Here is a 16,655-nt window from a genome sequence, read left to right on the forward strand (position 1 = left end):
GGCACACTTCCCTTTCAACTTCTTTCCCTTTAAAGCAACAAAACGCTCACAAAGAGTGTTTTGAGTCGCATGGTTATTCGTCAAGGAAAATCCTTTCTTGGTTTTCATTTATTTGCAACAAAGTTTGAGTCGGTGGATTTCATAACTTAAATGTCGGCAACGGTTTGGCTCGTATTAGTTTGATACATTAAGATATTAAATACAAATCAAATAAAATGTTCAACAAATGAGATTTTTCATAATAGGAAGGAGGGTGGCACAAGGGACATTTTAAAACATTTGCTAGGAGTACAGAAGTACCAAAGGAAAAGTCTTGTGATAGAACAAAGTTTTATGATAGACAGGACATAGTATTTTGAATCATTTCCTACGCGTACGGAAGTACTAAAAGGAAAAGTTTCAGAACATTCAAGTTTTGCAATAGAAAGGACGGAAGGGCAAGTACTATTTTGAATCATTTCCTACGCGTACGGAAGTACTTAAAGGAAAAGTTTCAGAATATTGAAGCTTTGCAATAGAGAGGACGGAAAGTTAAGTGCTATTTTGAATCATTTCCTACGCGTACGGAAGTACTGAAAGGAAAAGTTTCAGAATATTAAAGCTTTGCAATAGAGAGGACGGAAAGTCAAGTGCTATTTTGAATCATTTCCTACGCGTACGGAAGTACTGAAAGGAAAAGTTTCAGAATATTAAAGCTTTGCAATAGAGAGGACGAAAAGTCAAGTGCTATTTTGAATCATTTCCTACGCGTACGGAAGTACTGAAAGGAAAAGCTTTGTAATAGCAAGAGAAATTATAATAGCAGTGAAGGTACAACAAATATGTGAGGGTTGGGGGGAAATTGAAGTTCTCAAACAATTGGGAATTGCGAATATATATACTAGATAAAACAACAAGGCCGAATGATATGAGACTTGCTATAGGCCAGAGTGATTGTTTCAAGGGCCTGGTTTGAAACCCTTGAGGATTAATAAAAAAACAGGGTCCTTGCGACATAAAAGAGTTTTTCATATTCGTTGCAAGAGCCTGGATTGGATCATAGTGGGATTATTAATTAACCAGCCAGGTCCTTTCCACATTAAGGAGTGTATCTTCTTGGTCGCAAGAGCCTGGATTAGAATCTAGAAGAATCTATATCCTAGTGGGATTGTTTATTGATGAAACAGGTCCTTGCGACATTAAGGAGTGTACTTTTCGCGTCGCACTGGCCTGGCTTGGATCTTTCAAGGGATCGTTAATTGAACAACCAGGTCCTTGAAACATTAAGGAATGTACCTTAATTGTCGCAAGAGGATGGGATTGTTTGCATTAGAATTTTTCGTCAAACAACCTGGTCCTTGCGACAATAACCATATGAAAATGATATGATGTTTTCAAAGTAAGCCACTCGGTTAGAAGTCTTTGATGGATTTGAGGCCATCCAACTCAAAATAGGCCTGCTACCAGATGTCTGGGACCACTCAAAAACTTTGTAAACATTGAGATAAGTCGCACAAGCTCGAAGGTAAGTTTGACCACGGGCTTCTTTCAAAGCCATAAAATTACAGTTGTCAAAATGAAAACAAATCACGCCTACACTGAATCAAGAACTACAAGGAATTTAAAAAAATCAAACAGTCTATCCAGACTGGCAAGACAAGTTATTTAATAGAAGGGGAAAAGTATTTAGTTGAAAGAACTTCATCTGAATCCAGCATTGCTCAATATTCAAAAACCGTTTCCAAGCATGAATGAAGGACCCAGGCAAATTTCTTCATACATCAACACTTCCACCACCACTTTCTCCCACCAAATCGCCACCCACTATCACATCTTGTTCTTGAGAACCAGAATCAGAGCTACCCGAATTCAACTGTGCTTGTATTTCAATAATTTTTTTGTTGAGATCCGCAATTTCAATCTTTGCATTATTGAGTTCCTCCAAGCGCAATGGGATCGAAGTGTTGATTTCAGTTTGGAAACGTGCAAAAGTCGATTTTGAAGTCTGGATATCTTCCTTTAACGCTTCAACTTGAATTTTAAAGTCTTCCTCAATGCGCTTGATTTCAGGACTGGGTTGAAGCTCGTCTTCTGATTCTGAATCTATAAGTTCATCGGAAGACAATTCATCATCACTAGGATAATATTGATTGAACGGAGCACCAAAGGGATGGAAGACCGCTTCGTCCAAGTCGGCAGGAAAGATTTCTGCCATGTGTTTAGCGGGTGGTAACAAGTCGGGTTTCATTTTGAGGTCCTCAAGCTCAGTTGGTAATAAACTGTCTTTAAATTCGGTGCTGTAGAGATCTGCAGGGAGGTGACGAGGGATGACACCGTAGTCCGTTGAACAAGTTATGAAGTACTTGCGCTGCCAACGAGACAAGGCCGGGAAGTCGTTTTGAGAGGTGACATGAGAGTGTACCCGTGATTCGATCAATTCGATGAGTGCCTTTGCTTTGTCAGACCACCATCGAGGTATAGCTACATGAACTTCGATGAAGGACTTATCACCCTCCACGACTGTAACTTCCAACTGATTCCCCATGATATGAAAGTTCCTTGGCTGAAAGATCGCAACAATTTCTTGCGAAACGCCAGATCTTCCCAAGAAATCAGCGTACTCTTTGCAAGCCTACATACAAAACAGCCACACATTAAATCCATCTTCATCCAAATGAGATCAAAATTAAGAAACTTACCATTTGTTTGTCATGCACCATGGCATGATAACCAAGTATCTCAGCGCTACTGCATTGATCTCGATACATCGAAGAAAGTTGTTTGAACTCGGCGTCAAATGCTGGAAGGATTATTTGGCGGCGAAGAAGATCGGGATTGATCCTGAATTTATAGACCCGATTCTTGATAGAACGATAAAACGAAACCCAAAAGAATTCGCGACCTAAGATGTTGCAACGATCATTCATATCACTTCCCCAGTTCATTGAAAATCTACGAAGGCCCCAACGCTTGAGGTCCTTTTCGATCTCATCTTGATCTTCTTTCTTCATGTGACAACCGGTCTTTACAAAGTCTGTAGTCATGATCATAAGTTCCGCAGCGCCATGAGGAAGAAGCGTGTTTTCCGGAAAGCGCTCGATTAATCCCTCTTGCTCTGCCGCCGATAGAGATGGTGGGATGGGGGAGAACTTAGTCTCTCGACACAATAGGAGACGCATATGCCTGCGAACTAGAGACTAACAAGCAGCACAGAAGATACAAAGTCAGTTCATGCCGTAGAAAATGAAAGAATGTGAAAACCTCACTTGAACAACCTTTGTTTCTTGTTTCGACACCATGCCAAGCTTATCATTTGCACGAACGGTCCGGGCCCATCTCTTGAAGCTCTTCGAATGGGTATCAGAAGTCTTGTATGGGTTTGAATGCATCTGCACCAATGATATAAGAGTTAGAGGAAAGTGATCGAAGTGAAATAACATAATAAAAAGATGCTTACAGTAGATAGAGCCGTCAAATAGAATAATCAAACTCTCAAAATGAGTATGTAGATGCTGGGAGAGAGGGAAAGTCTTTGATGAACGATACTATACTATCTATATTTGTAAACAAGCATGCCACCATGAATCCACGATTCTGGGGTCCTTATTTTACTTTCATAATTTGTTGAAATAAACATCGAACAACAAAACTTACCTTTGTTTGATTAGACAAGTCCACGGTCGTGGGGAGGAACTCAAGGGCAGTTTCACCTCCTAGACAGTGATTGAGCAAGTTGAAATTGCCCGTCATAGACAAGAGAGAACACAAGTTATTCTGGAGGATATTTTACGTGAATAGTGTATGTATGTACTTACCTTGCCCACCTGTGTTCATGTCTTACTTCCCCATACGCTCACCACTGTGGGCCAAAGTTCTCAATCAGAGAAGTGAAACAAATCAAAACGGCCATTTATCATTGCGCACGTCCTGATGTTTCTCGCTAAACGGAGCAGATAACCAAAGAACGGAACAAAGTACGAAGATAATAGATTTGGGGACGTGCCGAGCGTAGCCGTGATGAAGAAATCTTAAGAAGTTTCACTTGATTCTGGCTATGATCACGTTAATTAATGGATTTGAGCTTTGTAGGACATTGTAAGACGTAAGCCCTCGAGAGTTTTTAATTCAAGTAATCACCAACAAAGGATGCGTTTGGGAAAACGGGTTCATGAAACCCGCAAGTGGGCATTGCAGATAGGTGGGCTCTTCCCGAATGTCAGATTGCGTCAAACTGTGTAAACATGAGCCCTGTCGATTTTGATAATTCAAGTTATCATCGACAAATCATGTGTTTGGGAAAAGGGCTTCATGAAGCCCGCAATTTGACAATTAAGAGAAGTGGGCTCCTCTCGAGCGTTAAATCTTGAGGTGGTATTCCAACTTTGCTCCTTCTCTCGATGGGAGACGAGAGGGCATGATCGATTGGTCTCAAGGGTTGGTATGTTCAGGTGTTTCAATACACCCTATCCTTTGTTGAAGACAGAACCCACGAAGTACAAACAACCTTCTTGACAAGGGGTGTCTGTATGGCTACTAAGCAGATCTCTTCAGAGGCTCTTACTCACCTCTTTCAAACACGTTCGGTGTGTGCACGTCGACGTGCTACACGAAAACTTACACGGTGATGATTGAAGCGTTTTGCTTGATTGGTCGGCGGTTTTCCAAGAGTTCCCAGAATTTTGTTGCGCGTAGGTCCATCACTCTTTATCTTGGTCAAGGGCAATATTCTCTGGTCTTGGTCTTGAGATTTGGACTGTCCGTTTTTAGTAGCCTCCGTGTATGACATTTGAACGCCCGTTTGTCCTGCTTGCTCCCCAGCTGAATCCAAAACCTTTGCACTCCCCACTGATTCTGGCGGCTTAATTGATTCTGCGCTACCGTATTGAACTGTAGGCTTGTTTTTCATCTGGCAAACTTCAGAAATCTCACAAATGCGATTACCCGATTGTGACGCATATGGGCGAATTCGTGAAATCGGACTTTCGACTCGCTGAACATGTTTTTGCTCATCAGTCTTGGAAGGTAGATTCACATTCTTGGCTTTAATTATCAGGGAAGCTTTCGTATCTTGTTTGCCATTCTTGAGGGTCTGCTTCTTCTTCTCGGAAACGAGAGCAGTAAGTTGAGCCTGGAATTCTTCCCCTGACGGCCTTTGGGAGAGACATAGATCATGATTGAACTTGATCAAAACATTTGGGAATACTCAATCAACCAAAACAGTACCTATAAGATGCTAAAACCAACCTCCTCTCAAGCCATGATTCCTCTGTGTCATAATCTTTTCTTCGGGGAGATATCTCATCAAACCTTGCATCTTGAGTCAAATCAGTAGGGGGGGAGTATTCGAATGAAAACCCCGGTGCTTGGGCAGACCCAACCCCGTCTCTCTTCGGCGATGATTGTGGAAAGAGAGAAGGACTCCCGAACGGATCATAGAATCGTCCTCTGGTTGCTTTTCCTCCAGAGACTTTTGTTCCGAGATCATGAAATGCCAGACAAAAAAAGGGGATGTAGGATAGGTACAGGGTTTTGCCCAGGAGAAATAACCGCGAATTATTCATGATGGAAAAAGTGTATATAGTTGATGTGATTATGAGAGGGAATCTTACGTGTACATTGGTGAAAATTTCTCAACCGGATCCTTGGGGGGGACCTCTCAAAATCAGCAGTCGTGAAACGTGTCAGCTAATGGGTACCCAATCCTTTGCATTTATCTTTCCCAAATGAGACTTGATACAATCTCTGTAAGCAGCACGCACAGAAGCCCTCACTGTTTGATGATTAAGGACTTTGAGTTAAGATCAAGGGAGATCTGCTCCGTTGAATATTCTTGTACTTCTACAACAATTTATCTACATGGTTCAAATTCAGTGTTGCTAATTCATTTAGCTCAACTTTTGCAGCAGCTACATAAGTAGATGAGCAGGGTCAGGGTGGGGAGGCTGGCTCTCAGGATTTAACCAATTTGACTTGGATGTGTGCAATTGGGAATCAGAAATTTTGAGTATCAAGAGTTGAACAGAGAGGATGGAAGCAATACAGTTTTCCAAAAGGTATTTTATTGATTTGTGTCTTATTGTCCCCACCAGTTCTGGTGGTCAATCTGTGGTATGGTAGCTCATTGATTAGGTAGGGAAGTGGAGGCAGGCAGTAAAAACAGGACCCCGGCAAACCCCGCCCAAACTGGTGGACCGGGGAGGTATGAATTTTTGAGGAAAAAAAAATGGACATGGGGGCCTGACACGTATGAATTTCATTTTTTCCAAAAAAGGGTGGTTGTGTGTATGTATGAATTTTAGCATGTTCAAAATCTGTGAAATTTGACATAGGTGTCACACAGGTATGAATTTGATCTATTTTGTATGTATTTTACGATGTGGTGGTAGTGGTGATACGAATGTGAAAAACTTTGAAAATCTTGAACAAACCCGTACAAACCTCAAAAAACCCAGCAAACCCTCACCAAACTGTTAATCATGCGGTCTTACGGGGAATTGAAATCTGATATTTTGCATCTAGCAAACAACTGCGACTTTCTACGCCCTGCTACCACTGACGATCACACCTACACGAGGTTTGCAAACCCTCCCCAACTCGACAAATCAGACCTTGATGAAGGGATGTACTGGTGTGTGAACAGCGCTATGGACGCGCTTTTTGGTGAAGACGTGATAGATAAACACCTTTTCTCTGGTCGCTATGGGATGGAGTATGTGCTGAGATGGCTTGACAAAGCACGAGAGCATGTAACGTGGGACAAAAATTCGGATCTACTTCTCAATGTCAAACTTGAAAAGATTCGTAAAAAATTGATTGGTGAGTCTTGATTAACCTTCTAATATTTATCAGTATTGACATGATTGAAACCTTCAGAAAATGGAGCCCTTCTGCCTGAACCGGATCATCATCGTACACCTAGTCCTAAGGCCACAAAGGGAAAAAAGCGACGAGTGATCTCGGAGACAATTGTTTCACCAATCAAAATAGTTGACATAAAGGGTGTATCCCCTCCAGCCAAGCGGTTACAAATCGAGTCGAAATCATCAAGATCCGATCATTTGAATACCAATAATGAAAATACTCCCGACATCGAAATACTATCTTGCTCTATCGTAACTTCTGCAAAACTAAAACCGTCAAAATCTTCAACTTCCTCAACATCTGCTGGCCATTTAGACGCCGAGGATGAAAATACTAGTGAACTCGAGATAATATCTTGCTCAATTGTAAATTCTGCAAAACAAAAACCGTCAAAATCTTCAAACTCGAAGTCTACCAAAAAGAATTCTAATTCAGCTCCTACAATTCAAAGTCATCACACGAGTAAATCAAAATCAAAGACTTTGGTGCACGGCACTAGGCCAGTTTCAACAGTGTTGACCGGCTGCCCACTCACAAGTGGAGAGATGATATGTACACGATGCAAACTGAAAGACGATGAGAACGGACTTGAGTTTCTGTGTCATTGTGGCCACAAGGGCATCAAACTTTATGGAGGTCGGGCTCAGAATGCAGAAGTTCACTGGGAATCAAGTACGTGAATTTATCATCTTCCTACAGACTCCTTGAAAAGTTCAACCTGATTTTGTTTCTGATTTTGTTTGGTAGAGAAATGTACCTCTGCAACTCGAGAGATACGACAGACTGCTTCTGCGGCCCTATTCTTTTCAAAATTTGTCCCAAGCAAAGAGCCTATCATCTCGAAACCTCTCGTTCCATGCGCTGGGATCAATGACAAGACCTGGAAGCGACCGAAGGCGACACGAGACATTCTTGCATGTATCAAGGGTGCTTCAAATATCTACCACGGGTGTCGGCCTCGAGAAGTTATATGTAAAGAGATGTTTGGTTTTTCAGCGCACAGCAAACTAAATGATGATCAGAGACAGCGCTGGCAAAATCAATTCAAAGCCGAAGCGACATGGTGGATTAATCGTAGCTCACCTTTCCAAACAATCCATTCTACCAAATGCCTGGGTACTCTCCCTCGAGTCTTACTACAGGGTATGCATCCTGACGTATGTACACACTGTTGGGATTTACGAAAGGATTCAACTCTTAAGAATGCAATAAACAAAGACTATTCAGTCGGAGAAAGTGTTAAATATACTAGCCGAGCTTTGATGGAACCTGATCTCTTGAACGCAAAACGTCGACAATACGAACATCTTGATGCTTTATCAAGTTATGTTGAGAATCCATCACAGTCGGGCGATCAGAAGTTCTGGAAAGGTTTTACTGCAATGGCACTTGAGGGAAAGTTCGATGACAATGATGTCCTAAAGGGTTTACTGATGGCTGTTACCAATCGTCAAAAGAGGGAAAACGAAGGCAAGGGACTTACTGGAATGCATTTCGAACCTTACTTTGACAACTTCATAATGACTCTTGCCGTCATAAGTCCCAAATGTGCAGATTTGTTTACTGAGACTCTTGCCAACCCTGTGCCAGCAACGCACCGCACCGCAGAAAGCGTGTTTTTTGGTGCGTTGCTCCGCAACACGCAACAAAGCCCAGCGGCAGACGCTGCGTTGCGGTAAGTACCGCAACAACAAAACGTTAGCCTGGGTTGGCTGACCGCCACGCAACGCAAAAGGCGCAACAGCGCCAAAAAACCGTCAAATTTCAAGTTTTTTTGGGCAGTGACGCAACAAATGTTGTTGCGGCCCAAAACAACTTGGAATTGGACACATCTTGTTGCGCAGCGGGTCAGGCCGCAACTTCAAAATGGATTTTACGGTGCGGTGCGGTCAGAAAAACCGCAACGCAAGCGCAGCGCAGCACGCAACACTTGCGTTGCTGGCCCAGGGTTGCTCTTGCCGGACGTGGACCATGAAGCCGCCGCTACATACGTGCAAATGAAGATTTACAGATGGCAGAAGGTCTGGCGCTATCAAACTTTGCTCGAGTCAAGAAGCACCTTCAGGATATTGGGTACGATGGACCTGTTGCAGTGGGAACCGACGAAACCGTGTGTGTTAAAGCCCTTCGTGTTAGTGGAGAGTTTGTAGTAGGTTCTCAAGGAGGAGATGTTCGCTTTGAGTCCATGCAAGACCTTACAGCTAAAGTTAAAGACTTGATCGAGCACAAAAAACTGTGCTCAAAAGTAAGTTATGATCACATTTATCTTGATTGGCTCGTATCAGATGAAAAGAAATTGATTCATTCCTTTCTACAGATTCGGGCATATACTGTTCAGGTACCACTACCTGGTGTTCCGACTTATGTTGTGGCCCTCTTACCTAGTAACCAGAACGAAACCGCTGAGGATGTCTGTATACAGCACGAGTCGTTCCTTAATCTCGCGCAAGACGCCGGTCTTAAAGTTCTATCACTTGGCTCGGATGGTGCGGCCACTGAGATGTTGGCACAACTATTACTAACCTCTAAAGCAATCAACTATATTGAATTTTCTCGACCTCAAGCAGGTATCCACATCAAAATACCGCTGTTTGGATCCAATCCAACACCTCTGGTGATTGTGCAAGACCCAAAACATGCACGCAAGACAGGAGCTAATCAACTGCTATCTGGAGCTCGACTTCTTGCGTTTGGTAAATACTACATAAACATAGGTCACATGGTATTGTTGATGCAGGACGAAAATAGTTCCCTTTATCAAAAGGATGTATTTAACATTGACAGGCAAGATGACGGACGAGCCTATCGATCCCTCAACAATGATACACTTGAACTTGCTTTGCAACATCCGGAATGTACTGGACTCGCTGTGTACTTGTTTATCATAGGTGAATTGGTTGACGCATGGCTCAGCAACTCTGCTTCACATGAAGAACGTATCCTATCGTCACATACAGCCGATGTATTTCTAAAGCGTTGGAAAGCCTTTCTCAAAGAACAGTACGACGACACAGACGGGCTCATGTCATTAGATCGAAATGGTATTTCTCACCCGGCTTGGAAAATATTTAGCCAACTTGCTTCCTCGCTTGTTGCTTTGATCATCTCGCATCGCGAGCACTTCCCAGATGCGCCCTTCGTACCTTGGAAGCATGGAACTGAGGCGTGTGAACACATCTTTGGTTGGATGCGGGTGATTTTGCCCAAATTCACAATGCTTGATGCACGACAAATGATGCCCAAGATATTCACAATCATCAGACGCATCATGTTGAAGAGAATCAAGATGCCCAAATCTGAACACATTCACGCAGGTATGTGAAGTACTTCAAAAATGATTTCCCTGAATAATGCTCATGATTCGTTATTCCCTGTTACACAGGCTACAACCTTTCCTTCTCGGACGAACCAGCTTCGCTTGAACAGGCGAAGCTTCTCAAGATATTTCCTTCCGACCAGAGGATTCATAGTATCATGGCTTTAGCAGAGAAGCGTGCCCAGACCTTGATTGAATTCACTGGCATGCAGGTGGTTTCGCGTGCTAAACCTACCCCCTCGGATCATCAACACAACCCTGATGAATCACACATTGATGAAGATCACAGTGTTTCGGTTGGAATTACAAAACGCTACGATATAGTTTATCAAGAAGATGAAAACGATCCACAACTTGGAGCGAGCTTACACGCAGCTGCTAGTATCACTCAAGAACGTCACAATCTTGACTGTGACCTCGATTCTCTGGATGATGTCACTATTGAATCAGTTGAGCTGAACGCAAATCGAATGTCAATTTCAAGTCTATTGAACCCTAAAGGTGAGGTGAAATCATGTGTAATTTTTTGTATGATTCATCTTACCAATCCAAGCTGACACGCAAGTATTCCAGAGCCTCATGTTGATCGATCTCCGCAGGACTCAGCCGCAGAGTTGGATTTAGTTATTGAATCAACTCGCAATCTAGTGGTAGATTCATGTGGAAAGCGGGTACTGGACAATAAACTCCTATGCTCAATACGATCAATCCACGATAGTGAAGTTCGGAAAAACAAAGGAAACGAGCGACGCCGAAAACGTCACAACCCGCACCAAGAACCAGACAGTGCTCCAGCTAAACTAAACCCCAGTGATTGTTCCAAGCTGGTGTCTATCCTGGTGCGCGACGTGGAAGGCCTTGAAAAATCAATCGCACGGCTTCATCGATGGAACATCTGTGTCAGACTGGACATCAATCGATTGGCCCAAAATACCAGTACGAAGCTCGACATAGATTTACAGCTTTTGTATAAATCTGGCACGGTTTCAAAGCAAAATCCATTGGAAGAAGGTAAATGGGTAGTCGTTATCAAAGACTCGGTACGTCAATCCTATACCTCTTGTAACGATGGGTCCACTGACCTACCTTTGCACGGTTATGCAGGTTCTTTATATTGGAAAGATCTTAGCAATCTATGCTTATAAAAGTGGACGTCACCAATGGCTCAAGTCCAGTGATACCCGCGAAAAAATTTCATATATATCAACACAGCTTTACCTTTACGATGACAACCACCCTTCGGCTATGGGTTACCGCCGAGAAACTCCTGATAGACTGATACTGACTCATCTAGAGATGCCACACATACACTATGTGTTTCCCAAGACGAATGCGATGAATATCACCGAGCCTCAACCGCACTGTGCCTGGCTACCACAGAAGGTATGGGAGATGTTGCAAGAAATGAATCGGACATCGTATATCCAGAGTGTTGAAGAAGCCTTGGCCCAATTACGCGCCCAGAAGAAAGCACAACACCCAGCAAGTGATGACAAGTTGTAGTTGCACAGTCTTGTATCTTAAAAAAACATGAATCTCATTGTGCAGCACATATTAACTATGAGTACATACATAAAATACCTATTGTTTCTGATAACCGTCCAACTAGTTGCCCCAAAGCTCGATTTTCATGTTTTTTTTTTACATTTTTTGACCAAAAAAAATAAGTTTTATTTTCATTAACACACCTAAAAACAAGTTACCAAACGTGGAGGTCTGGGAGGTATGAGAACCAAATTTTGGTTGACCATACCACCAACACCCTCCAAAACGTAGGGGTGAAAGACGTATGAAACCCGGGATTTTGAAAAAAATCAATCTTTTTTTGGGTATGAAAAAGGATCCCACTATTTAGCGCCCTCGGAACCGTATCCGGCGCCCTCTTTCGGGTCGGACACGGGGCTATAAACAAATGAGGAGCCCCTTTCTAAAAAAAAGGGGCAAAAAGGGGCACCCATTATTTAATTTATTACCTTCTTCCTTTCCGTCCGGCTGGTACATACACGTCCATAACTTCTCACACCTTTTTTCGATGTTTTTATCACGTCGTTCTTCCTCTTTGTCTCGCTTGTACAAATCTCACACCTAGCACCTAGCTAGTTCTGGTCACAAGACCGATGACTGTAATTGGCATAAAATTATTATATCATATTGAAAGCATAGCATAGCAGGCATAGGTTGAGCGCATAGGAGCCACTACAAAGAGAGACAAGAACAAGATTCCATATGGGGCATACGAGAGAAAGCGAGACAGCCACAACAAAAGAAAAAGAATGACCGAGAGCATTGGTCTACATAAAGCATGACTCACTACCACAAGAAAGAGAAAGCAAAAAGAGAAAACAACACGTGTCACACAAAGAAACAGACCAACTAACAAACCCACATATCTAACTGCACTCGATACTTTTTAATCCAATCAGGAATTTCGGTCTCAGTTATTGTAGGTGAGAGGATATCACCGTATATTCCCGGTAATGGAATTGATCCAACCCCACCACCCAAATTCGCAAAATGATCACCATCCACAAAGGCCAAAAGGATTGGATTATTCCTGTTGGGTGGAGTACGATACGGGAAAAAGGTGTAACAGTTCGATTCTTTCGGATTTAAGAGAATGACAGGGCATTCATACACACTGGCAATGACGTAGCCTGTGTAAGGCATGCGCATCCAGAACTCCTCACCACATCTAGCCTCTTGGGGTTGAAGTCGATGAAGAAGATCTTCAACGATTTCCACTGCGGCAGGTGAAGCACGTCGAGTCGTCACACGCCGAGACTTCATTCCGGGTGCAGTCGAGATTAGTTGTTCATGGGACTCCCGATGAGCCAGCAGTTCTTCGCGTAAGTGGCGACGAACCAATACATAAGAATCTTCCTTATTACATCGCAGGGCATTAGCTATTGCGTAAAAACCACAGTTGCCAAAACGGGGTGGATCGTAGATAGTCTTGATGTGTGGAATGACTATACGAGGTAATTGTTTCAATATTCTTCGTTCGCCTGGTTTAACCAGTGTGCTCTTTTCTAATGCGCGAGCTGAAATTGGCTGAGAAGTGTTAGCAACGAGTGAGGTGGTGGTAGCTGGTGCGGGCTTCTTTGTAAGCCGGTGATTGTGATTAAGCGAGGTGCCATTCATCTCATACATTTCAGCTGGCATTGGAAAAACTGCAACTCCATACTTTCGGCTTGATTCCAACGTCTCCTTGACTTGCGGATCCCTTCGGTCCAAGTTCAGATCTTCAGCAATCAAACATATCGCCACTTCGGGAATCAGGACTTGTCGAATTAAGGAATCGGGAGTGAGAGGTGCAGCTTGATGCAAACCGAGATGATGTGGTGACATTTGATCATTGATGAAGATGTTCTCTAGGGTTCTTACAAACACTTCATACCCTTGATATCCGTAACTATTGGGACAAAGCAAAAATTGACTCTATTTAGTCCTATAAGCAAAGGAGCAAGCATGGGTAGGGTACTCATCATCCCGGGAGCTCAACCTCAATGTTAAGCATATTTGACAGAGTATCAATACTCTTGCTATTACGTTTCTTTTTCATGGCGTAATCCAAGTAAGGCGAAGGTTCAGTTTGGTTGATAATGTTGCTCAATAGATGTGTATGCTCCTTGATACGGCTGTCGCGCAAATGAAGGATAAGAGTTAGTCAAAGGTACGTCATACATCATACAAAGATTAATGTATGGTACTTACTTGTGCAAATTATCAAAATCGATAATAGTAGGCCATCCTTTGCTCACTCCGTGTGGAATGGTCTCACATTCTGCCCGATGTAATTCACAATACTCAGCGGTTTGGGTCCACTGCGCAAAATAACCTGCATGAGCATGAGGTAAGGCACGAGCGAGCAAAACCAAACCAAAAACTCACCGACAAAGACTTGCCCCCGCTGATTGGAATTGCCAAGAGAAGAGCCTTCAAATCGGTAAGATTTTTGGAAGGCGCTTCGGGGAGGGGATCCTCGCAGAATTCACAGAGTCCTTCATCTTGGGCATCTTGATCTTGACCATCTAGTCCTTCTGAATCCGAGTCACTGATGTCATCAGCGCCCACTACATCCTCCCTCTCCTGCGCTTCAACCATGTCATAGAAATCATTGAGCAAAGCTTCTTCCTCAGCTTCGGGTAAAGCTTCTTCCTCAGCTTCGGGTAAAGCTTCTTCCTCAGCTTCGGGTTCGGAATCATCAAGCAAGGCTTCTTCTTTTGTAATTGACTTGTTCGAAACCCGTTTTGAACTTGAACCAACACGATTTGTCGAAGTTTGACTTGCTCGAAGAGGACAGGTTGTAATATTGTGACCGGGAGTCAAGCAAAGGCTGCATTTGCTGACCCGAGGACGTTTCGCAGCCTCATCAAGCTCCAGGTCCGATTTCCATCGCCCATCAGGTGAGGCTAGGCGTTTTGCTTTGGAACCTTTGGCGAAAGAAGCTCGAGGTCGACCTCGAGTATCCGTTTTGACCTCAGCGTTCATGATTGGGATGATAGAATATTGTCCAGTCTCGAGCAGAATGATTTCGTTATATAGCTTCCGAAGATAATGTTCATTTAACTGAAGTAATTGATCAAACTTGACACGTGACGCGGCGATAAGTCCTTCGTGAGTATCGGGGGCAATGTCCATTTGTAGCTTCCACTGGACATGTATCAAGTCAGGCGACAGATGATCCATTTTTTCTCGCGCTTCAGCTAGATCATGTGAACAAGGGAGCCCCCAGGCCCCTCGAAAAGTGTTGGTGCATGGTTGTTGAAGGGAGTTGGGCAACAAGTCGTATTGAAGTTTTAGCTTTTTGAGGGCAAAATGAGATACAACGCCGTTTAAGTCTTTGAAGAAATCTGGAAGGCCTTGAAGCGTCTTGGTCTTTTCAATCCCCACCGAAACCATGATTTCGTTGGTTTGATGGTCCTCAAACCGTTTGAAGGCATTGAAGCAGGTCAGGAAATCGTTATTGCGACCATCAAGGAATCGTTTGGCTCGGAAATGGCTGCCTTCAACACGTGAGGTCGAAGAATTACCGAAGTGGTGAGTTTTTGAAGTGAATAAGTTGACAAACTTTTCCGTACAACCTAGCCAAGTACTTTCCAAATAACCATAAACATCATGCGCTTGGGCAACCTTGCTGACAGCCTGAAGGTTAGTATCATAAGACTCCTGTGTAGATGATGAGATAAATGTATTCCAAAGTTTCATGAACTCAGTCCACTCTGGTTCTGAAAACTTGCTCTTGCAATTTTTCGCCACGTTGATGTTGATGTGCCATACACATAGAATGTGCGTTGACTCGGGAAATACCTGCGCAATAGCGTTGTAGAGCGCAGGTTCAGCATCTGTTGCAAAAGTCTCAGGTGACTTGAAGTCGTTGGATCTGTGCGAATTTTGAAAACAAACTTCTTTAAGTTGGGATAAGGCCCATTTGTATTGATCCTGTTTTTCGTTGTTCAAAAAACACATTGCGACGGTAAAAGAGCGATGTGTATTTGTCGTCCCGACAATGTGTAATAGGGGGAGGTTGAAACGGTTGGTCTTATATGTGCAATCTAAGCTGAGGACCGTTGGGAAACGTCGAGCTAACCGGATTCCAGAGGGACTAGCAAAGAAGAGGTTCAGAAGGGTACCATCGGATGCTGTTAATGTGCGGTGGGCCCACTGGCTAGCAACGATGAGATCAAATAATCCTTGAATAGGACTGCGACCATTGAGCCAATTCTCCCTCTGTCGAGATTGAACATTGTGAATATCCCTTAACAAGGGTTGAGATCCTGGTTGAACATCGATGAGAGATCTGATCAACGACGGGCGACAGCCTGCTGATGAAAGCACGTCAATCGATGAAGAAGTGCCTGAATTGAATCTCCGGTAAATAGCCATATTGTGAGGTTGATCAAAAGGCTCGTGATTGTGATTGAGTTTTTCAGGATTCTTGGTGTCTTGACATACAATCCATCGGTCAGTGTTGGCTCGGTAATTGAGTGACACCTCGAACAGACAGCCTGTCTTTTTGGATGAAGATGAACGCTTCTGAGCAACCGAGGGAACTTTGTGGCCAAGAGAGCACCAGAGATAAAGTCGAATGGTCTGTTGATTGAATGTTTTATGACTCTTGATGGCGACAGCGTATCCTTGATGTTGGGCCACTGCGTGAAGATACATCATGCCATTTTCCAATTCGATAAATGGTTTTCCGGTTTTAGGTCCTTCAAGCAAACGAACAGGTGTGGCGCCTGTTGATAAACATGTCAAAATGAATTGTCAGCTTTCAGAACGAAGAAGGTAAAGTACGTGTAAAATGACGTACCAATAGGAGGCCAGTCCGAATCTCTTTCATTGTTGTCTAACGCAATTTGAATCGCGTCTTGTTCATTGTTGTCCGAGGTCAATTGAATTGGAACGTCAATGTTGGCAGTACCAGGTAAACCCATGATGGGTGTACCTGTCGGAGTAGAAGCAGGTGACTGAGCAAGCAGAGGGAGCGGTCCAGTAT

At 43.3% G+C, this 16,655-nt stretch overlaps 3 protein-coding genes across 3 annotated transcripts; 2 read left to right on the plus strand and 1 right to left on the minus strand.

Annotated features, from left to right (window-relative positions):
- Positions 1-1,753: 1,753 nt before the first annotated feature.
- Positions 1,754-5,540, minus strand: MELLADRAFT_103596 (uncharacterized protein; the record flags this gene model as incomplete). Its single annotated transcript, XM_007406516.1, has 7 exons — positions 1,754-2,611; positions 2,679-3,176; positions 3,246-3,368; positions 3,634-3,692; positions 3,837-3,838; positions 4,734-5,129; positions 5,224-5,540. The coding sequence occupies 7 exons, from the start codon at positions 5,538-5,540 to the stop codon at positions 1,754-1,756; spliced, it is 2,253 nt and encodes a 750-aa protein (XP_007406578.1).
- Positions 5,541-6,455: 915 nt separating this feature from the next.
- Positions 6,456-8,041, plus strand: MELLADRAFT_103597 (uncharacterized protein; the record flags this gene model as incomplete). The annotated part of the gene is made up of 4 exons (XM_007406410.1): positions 6,456-6,795; positions 6,853-7,512; positions 7,588-7,983; positions 8,028-8,041. 4 exons carry the CDS (start codon positions 6,456-6,458, stop codon positions 8,039-8,041), a joined length of 1,410 nt encoding a protein of 469 aa, XP_007406472.1.
- Positions 8,042-8,837: 796 nt separating this feature from the next.
- Positions 8,838-10,780, plus strand: MELLADRAFT_94558 (uncharacterized protein; the record flags this gene model as incomplete). Its single annotated transcript, XM_007406411.1, has 5 exons — positions 8,838-8,861; positions 8,906-9,085; positions 9,158-10,154; positions 10,223-10,657; positions 10,710-10,780. The coding sequence occupies 5 exons, from the start codon at positions 8,838-8,840 to the stop codon at positions 10,778-10,780; spliced, it is 1,707 nt and encodes a 568-aa protein (XP_007406473.1).
- Positions 10,781-16,655: the final 5,875 nt, after the last annotated feature.

This window comes from Melampsora larici-populina (assembly GCF_000204055.1).
Source record: "Melampsora larici-populina 98AG31 unplaced genomic scaffold MELLAscaffold_6, whole genome shotgun sequence".
NCBI classification, from domain to species: Eukaryota; Fungi; Basidiomycota; class Pucciniomycetes; order Pucciniales; family Melampsoraceae; genus Melampsora; species Melampsora laricis-populina.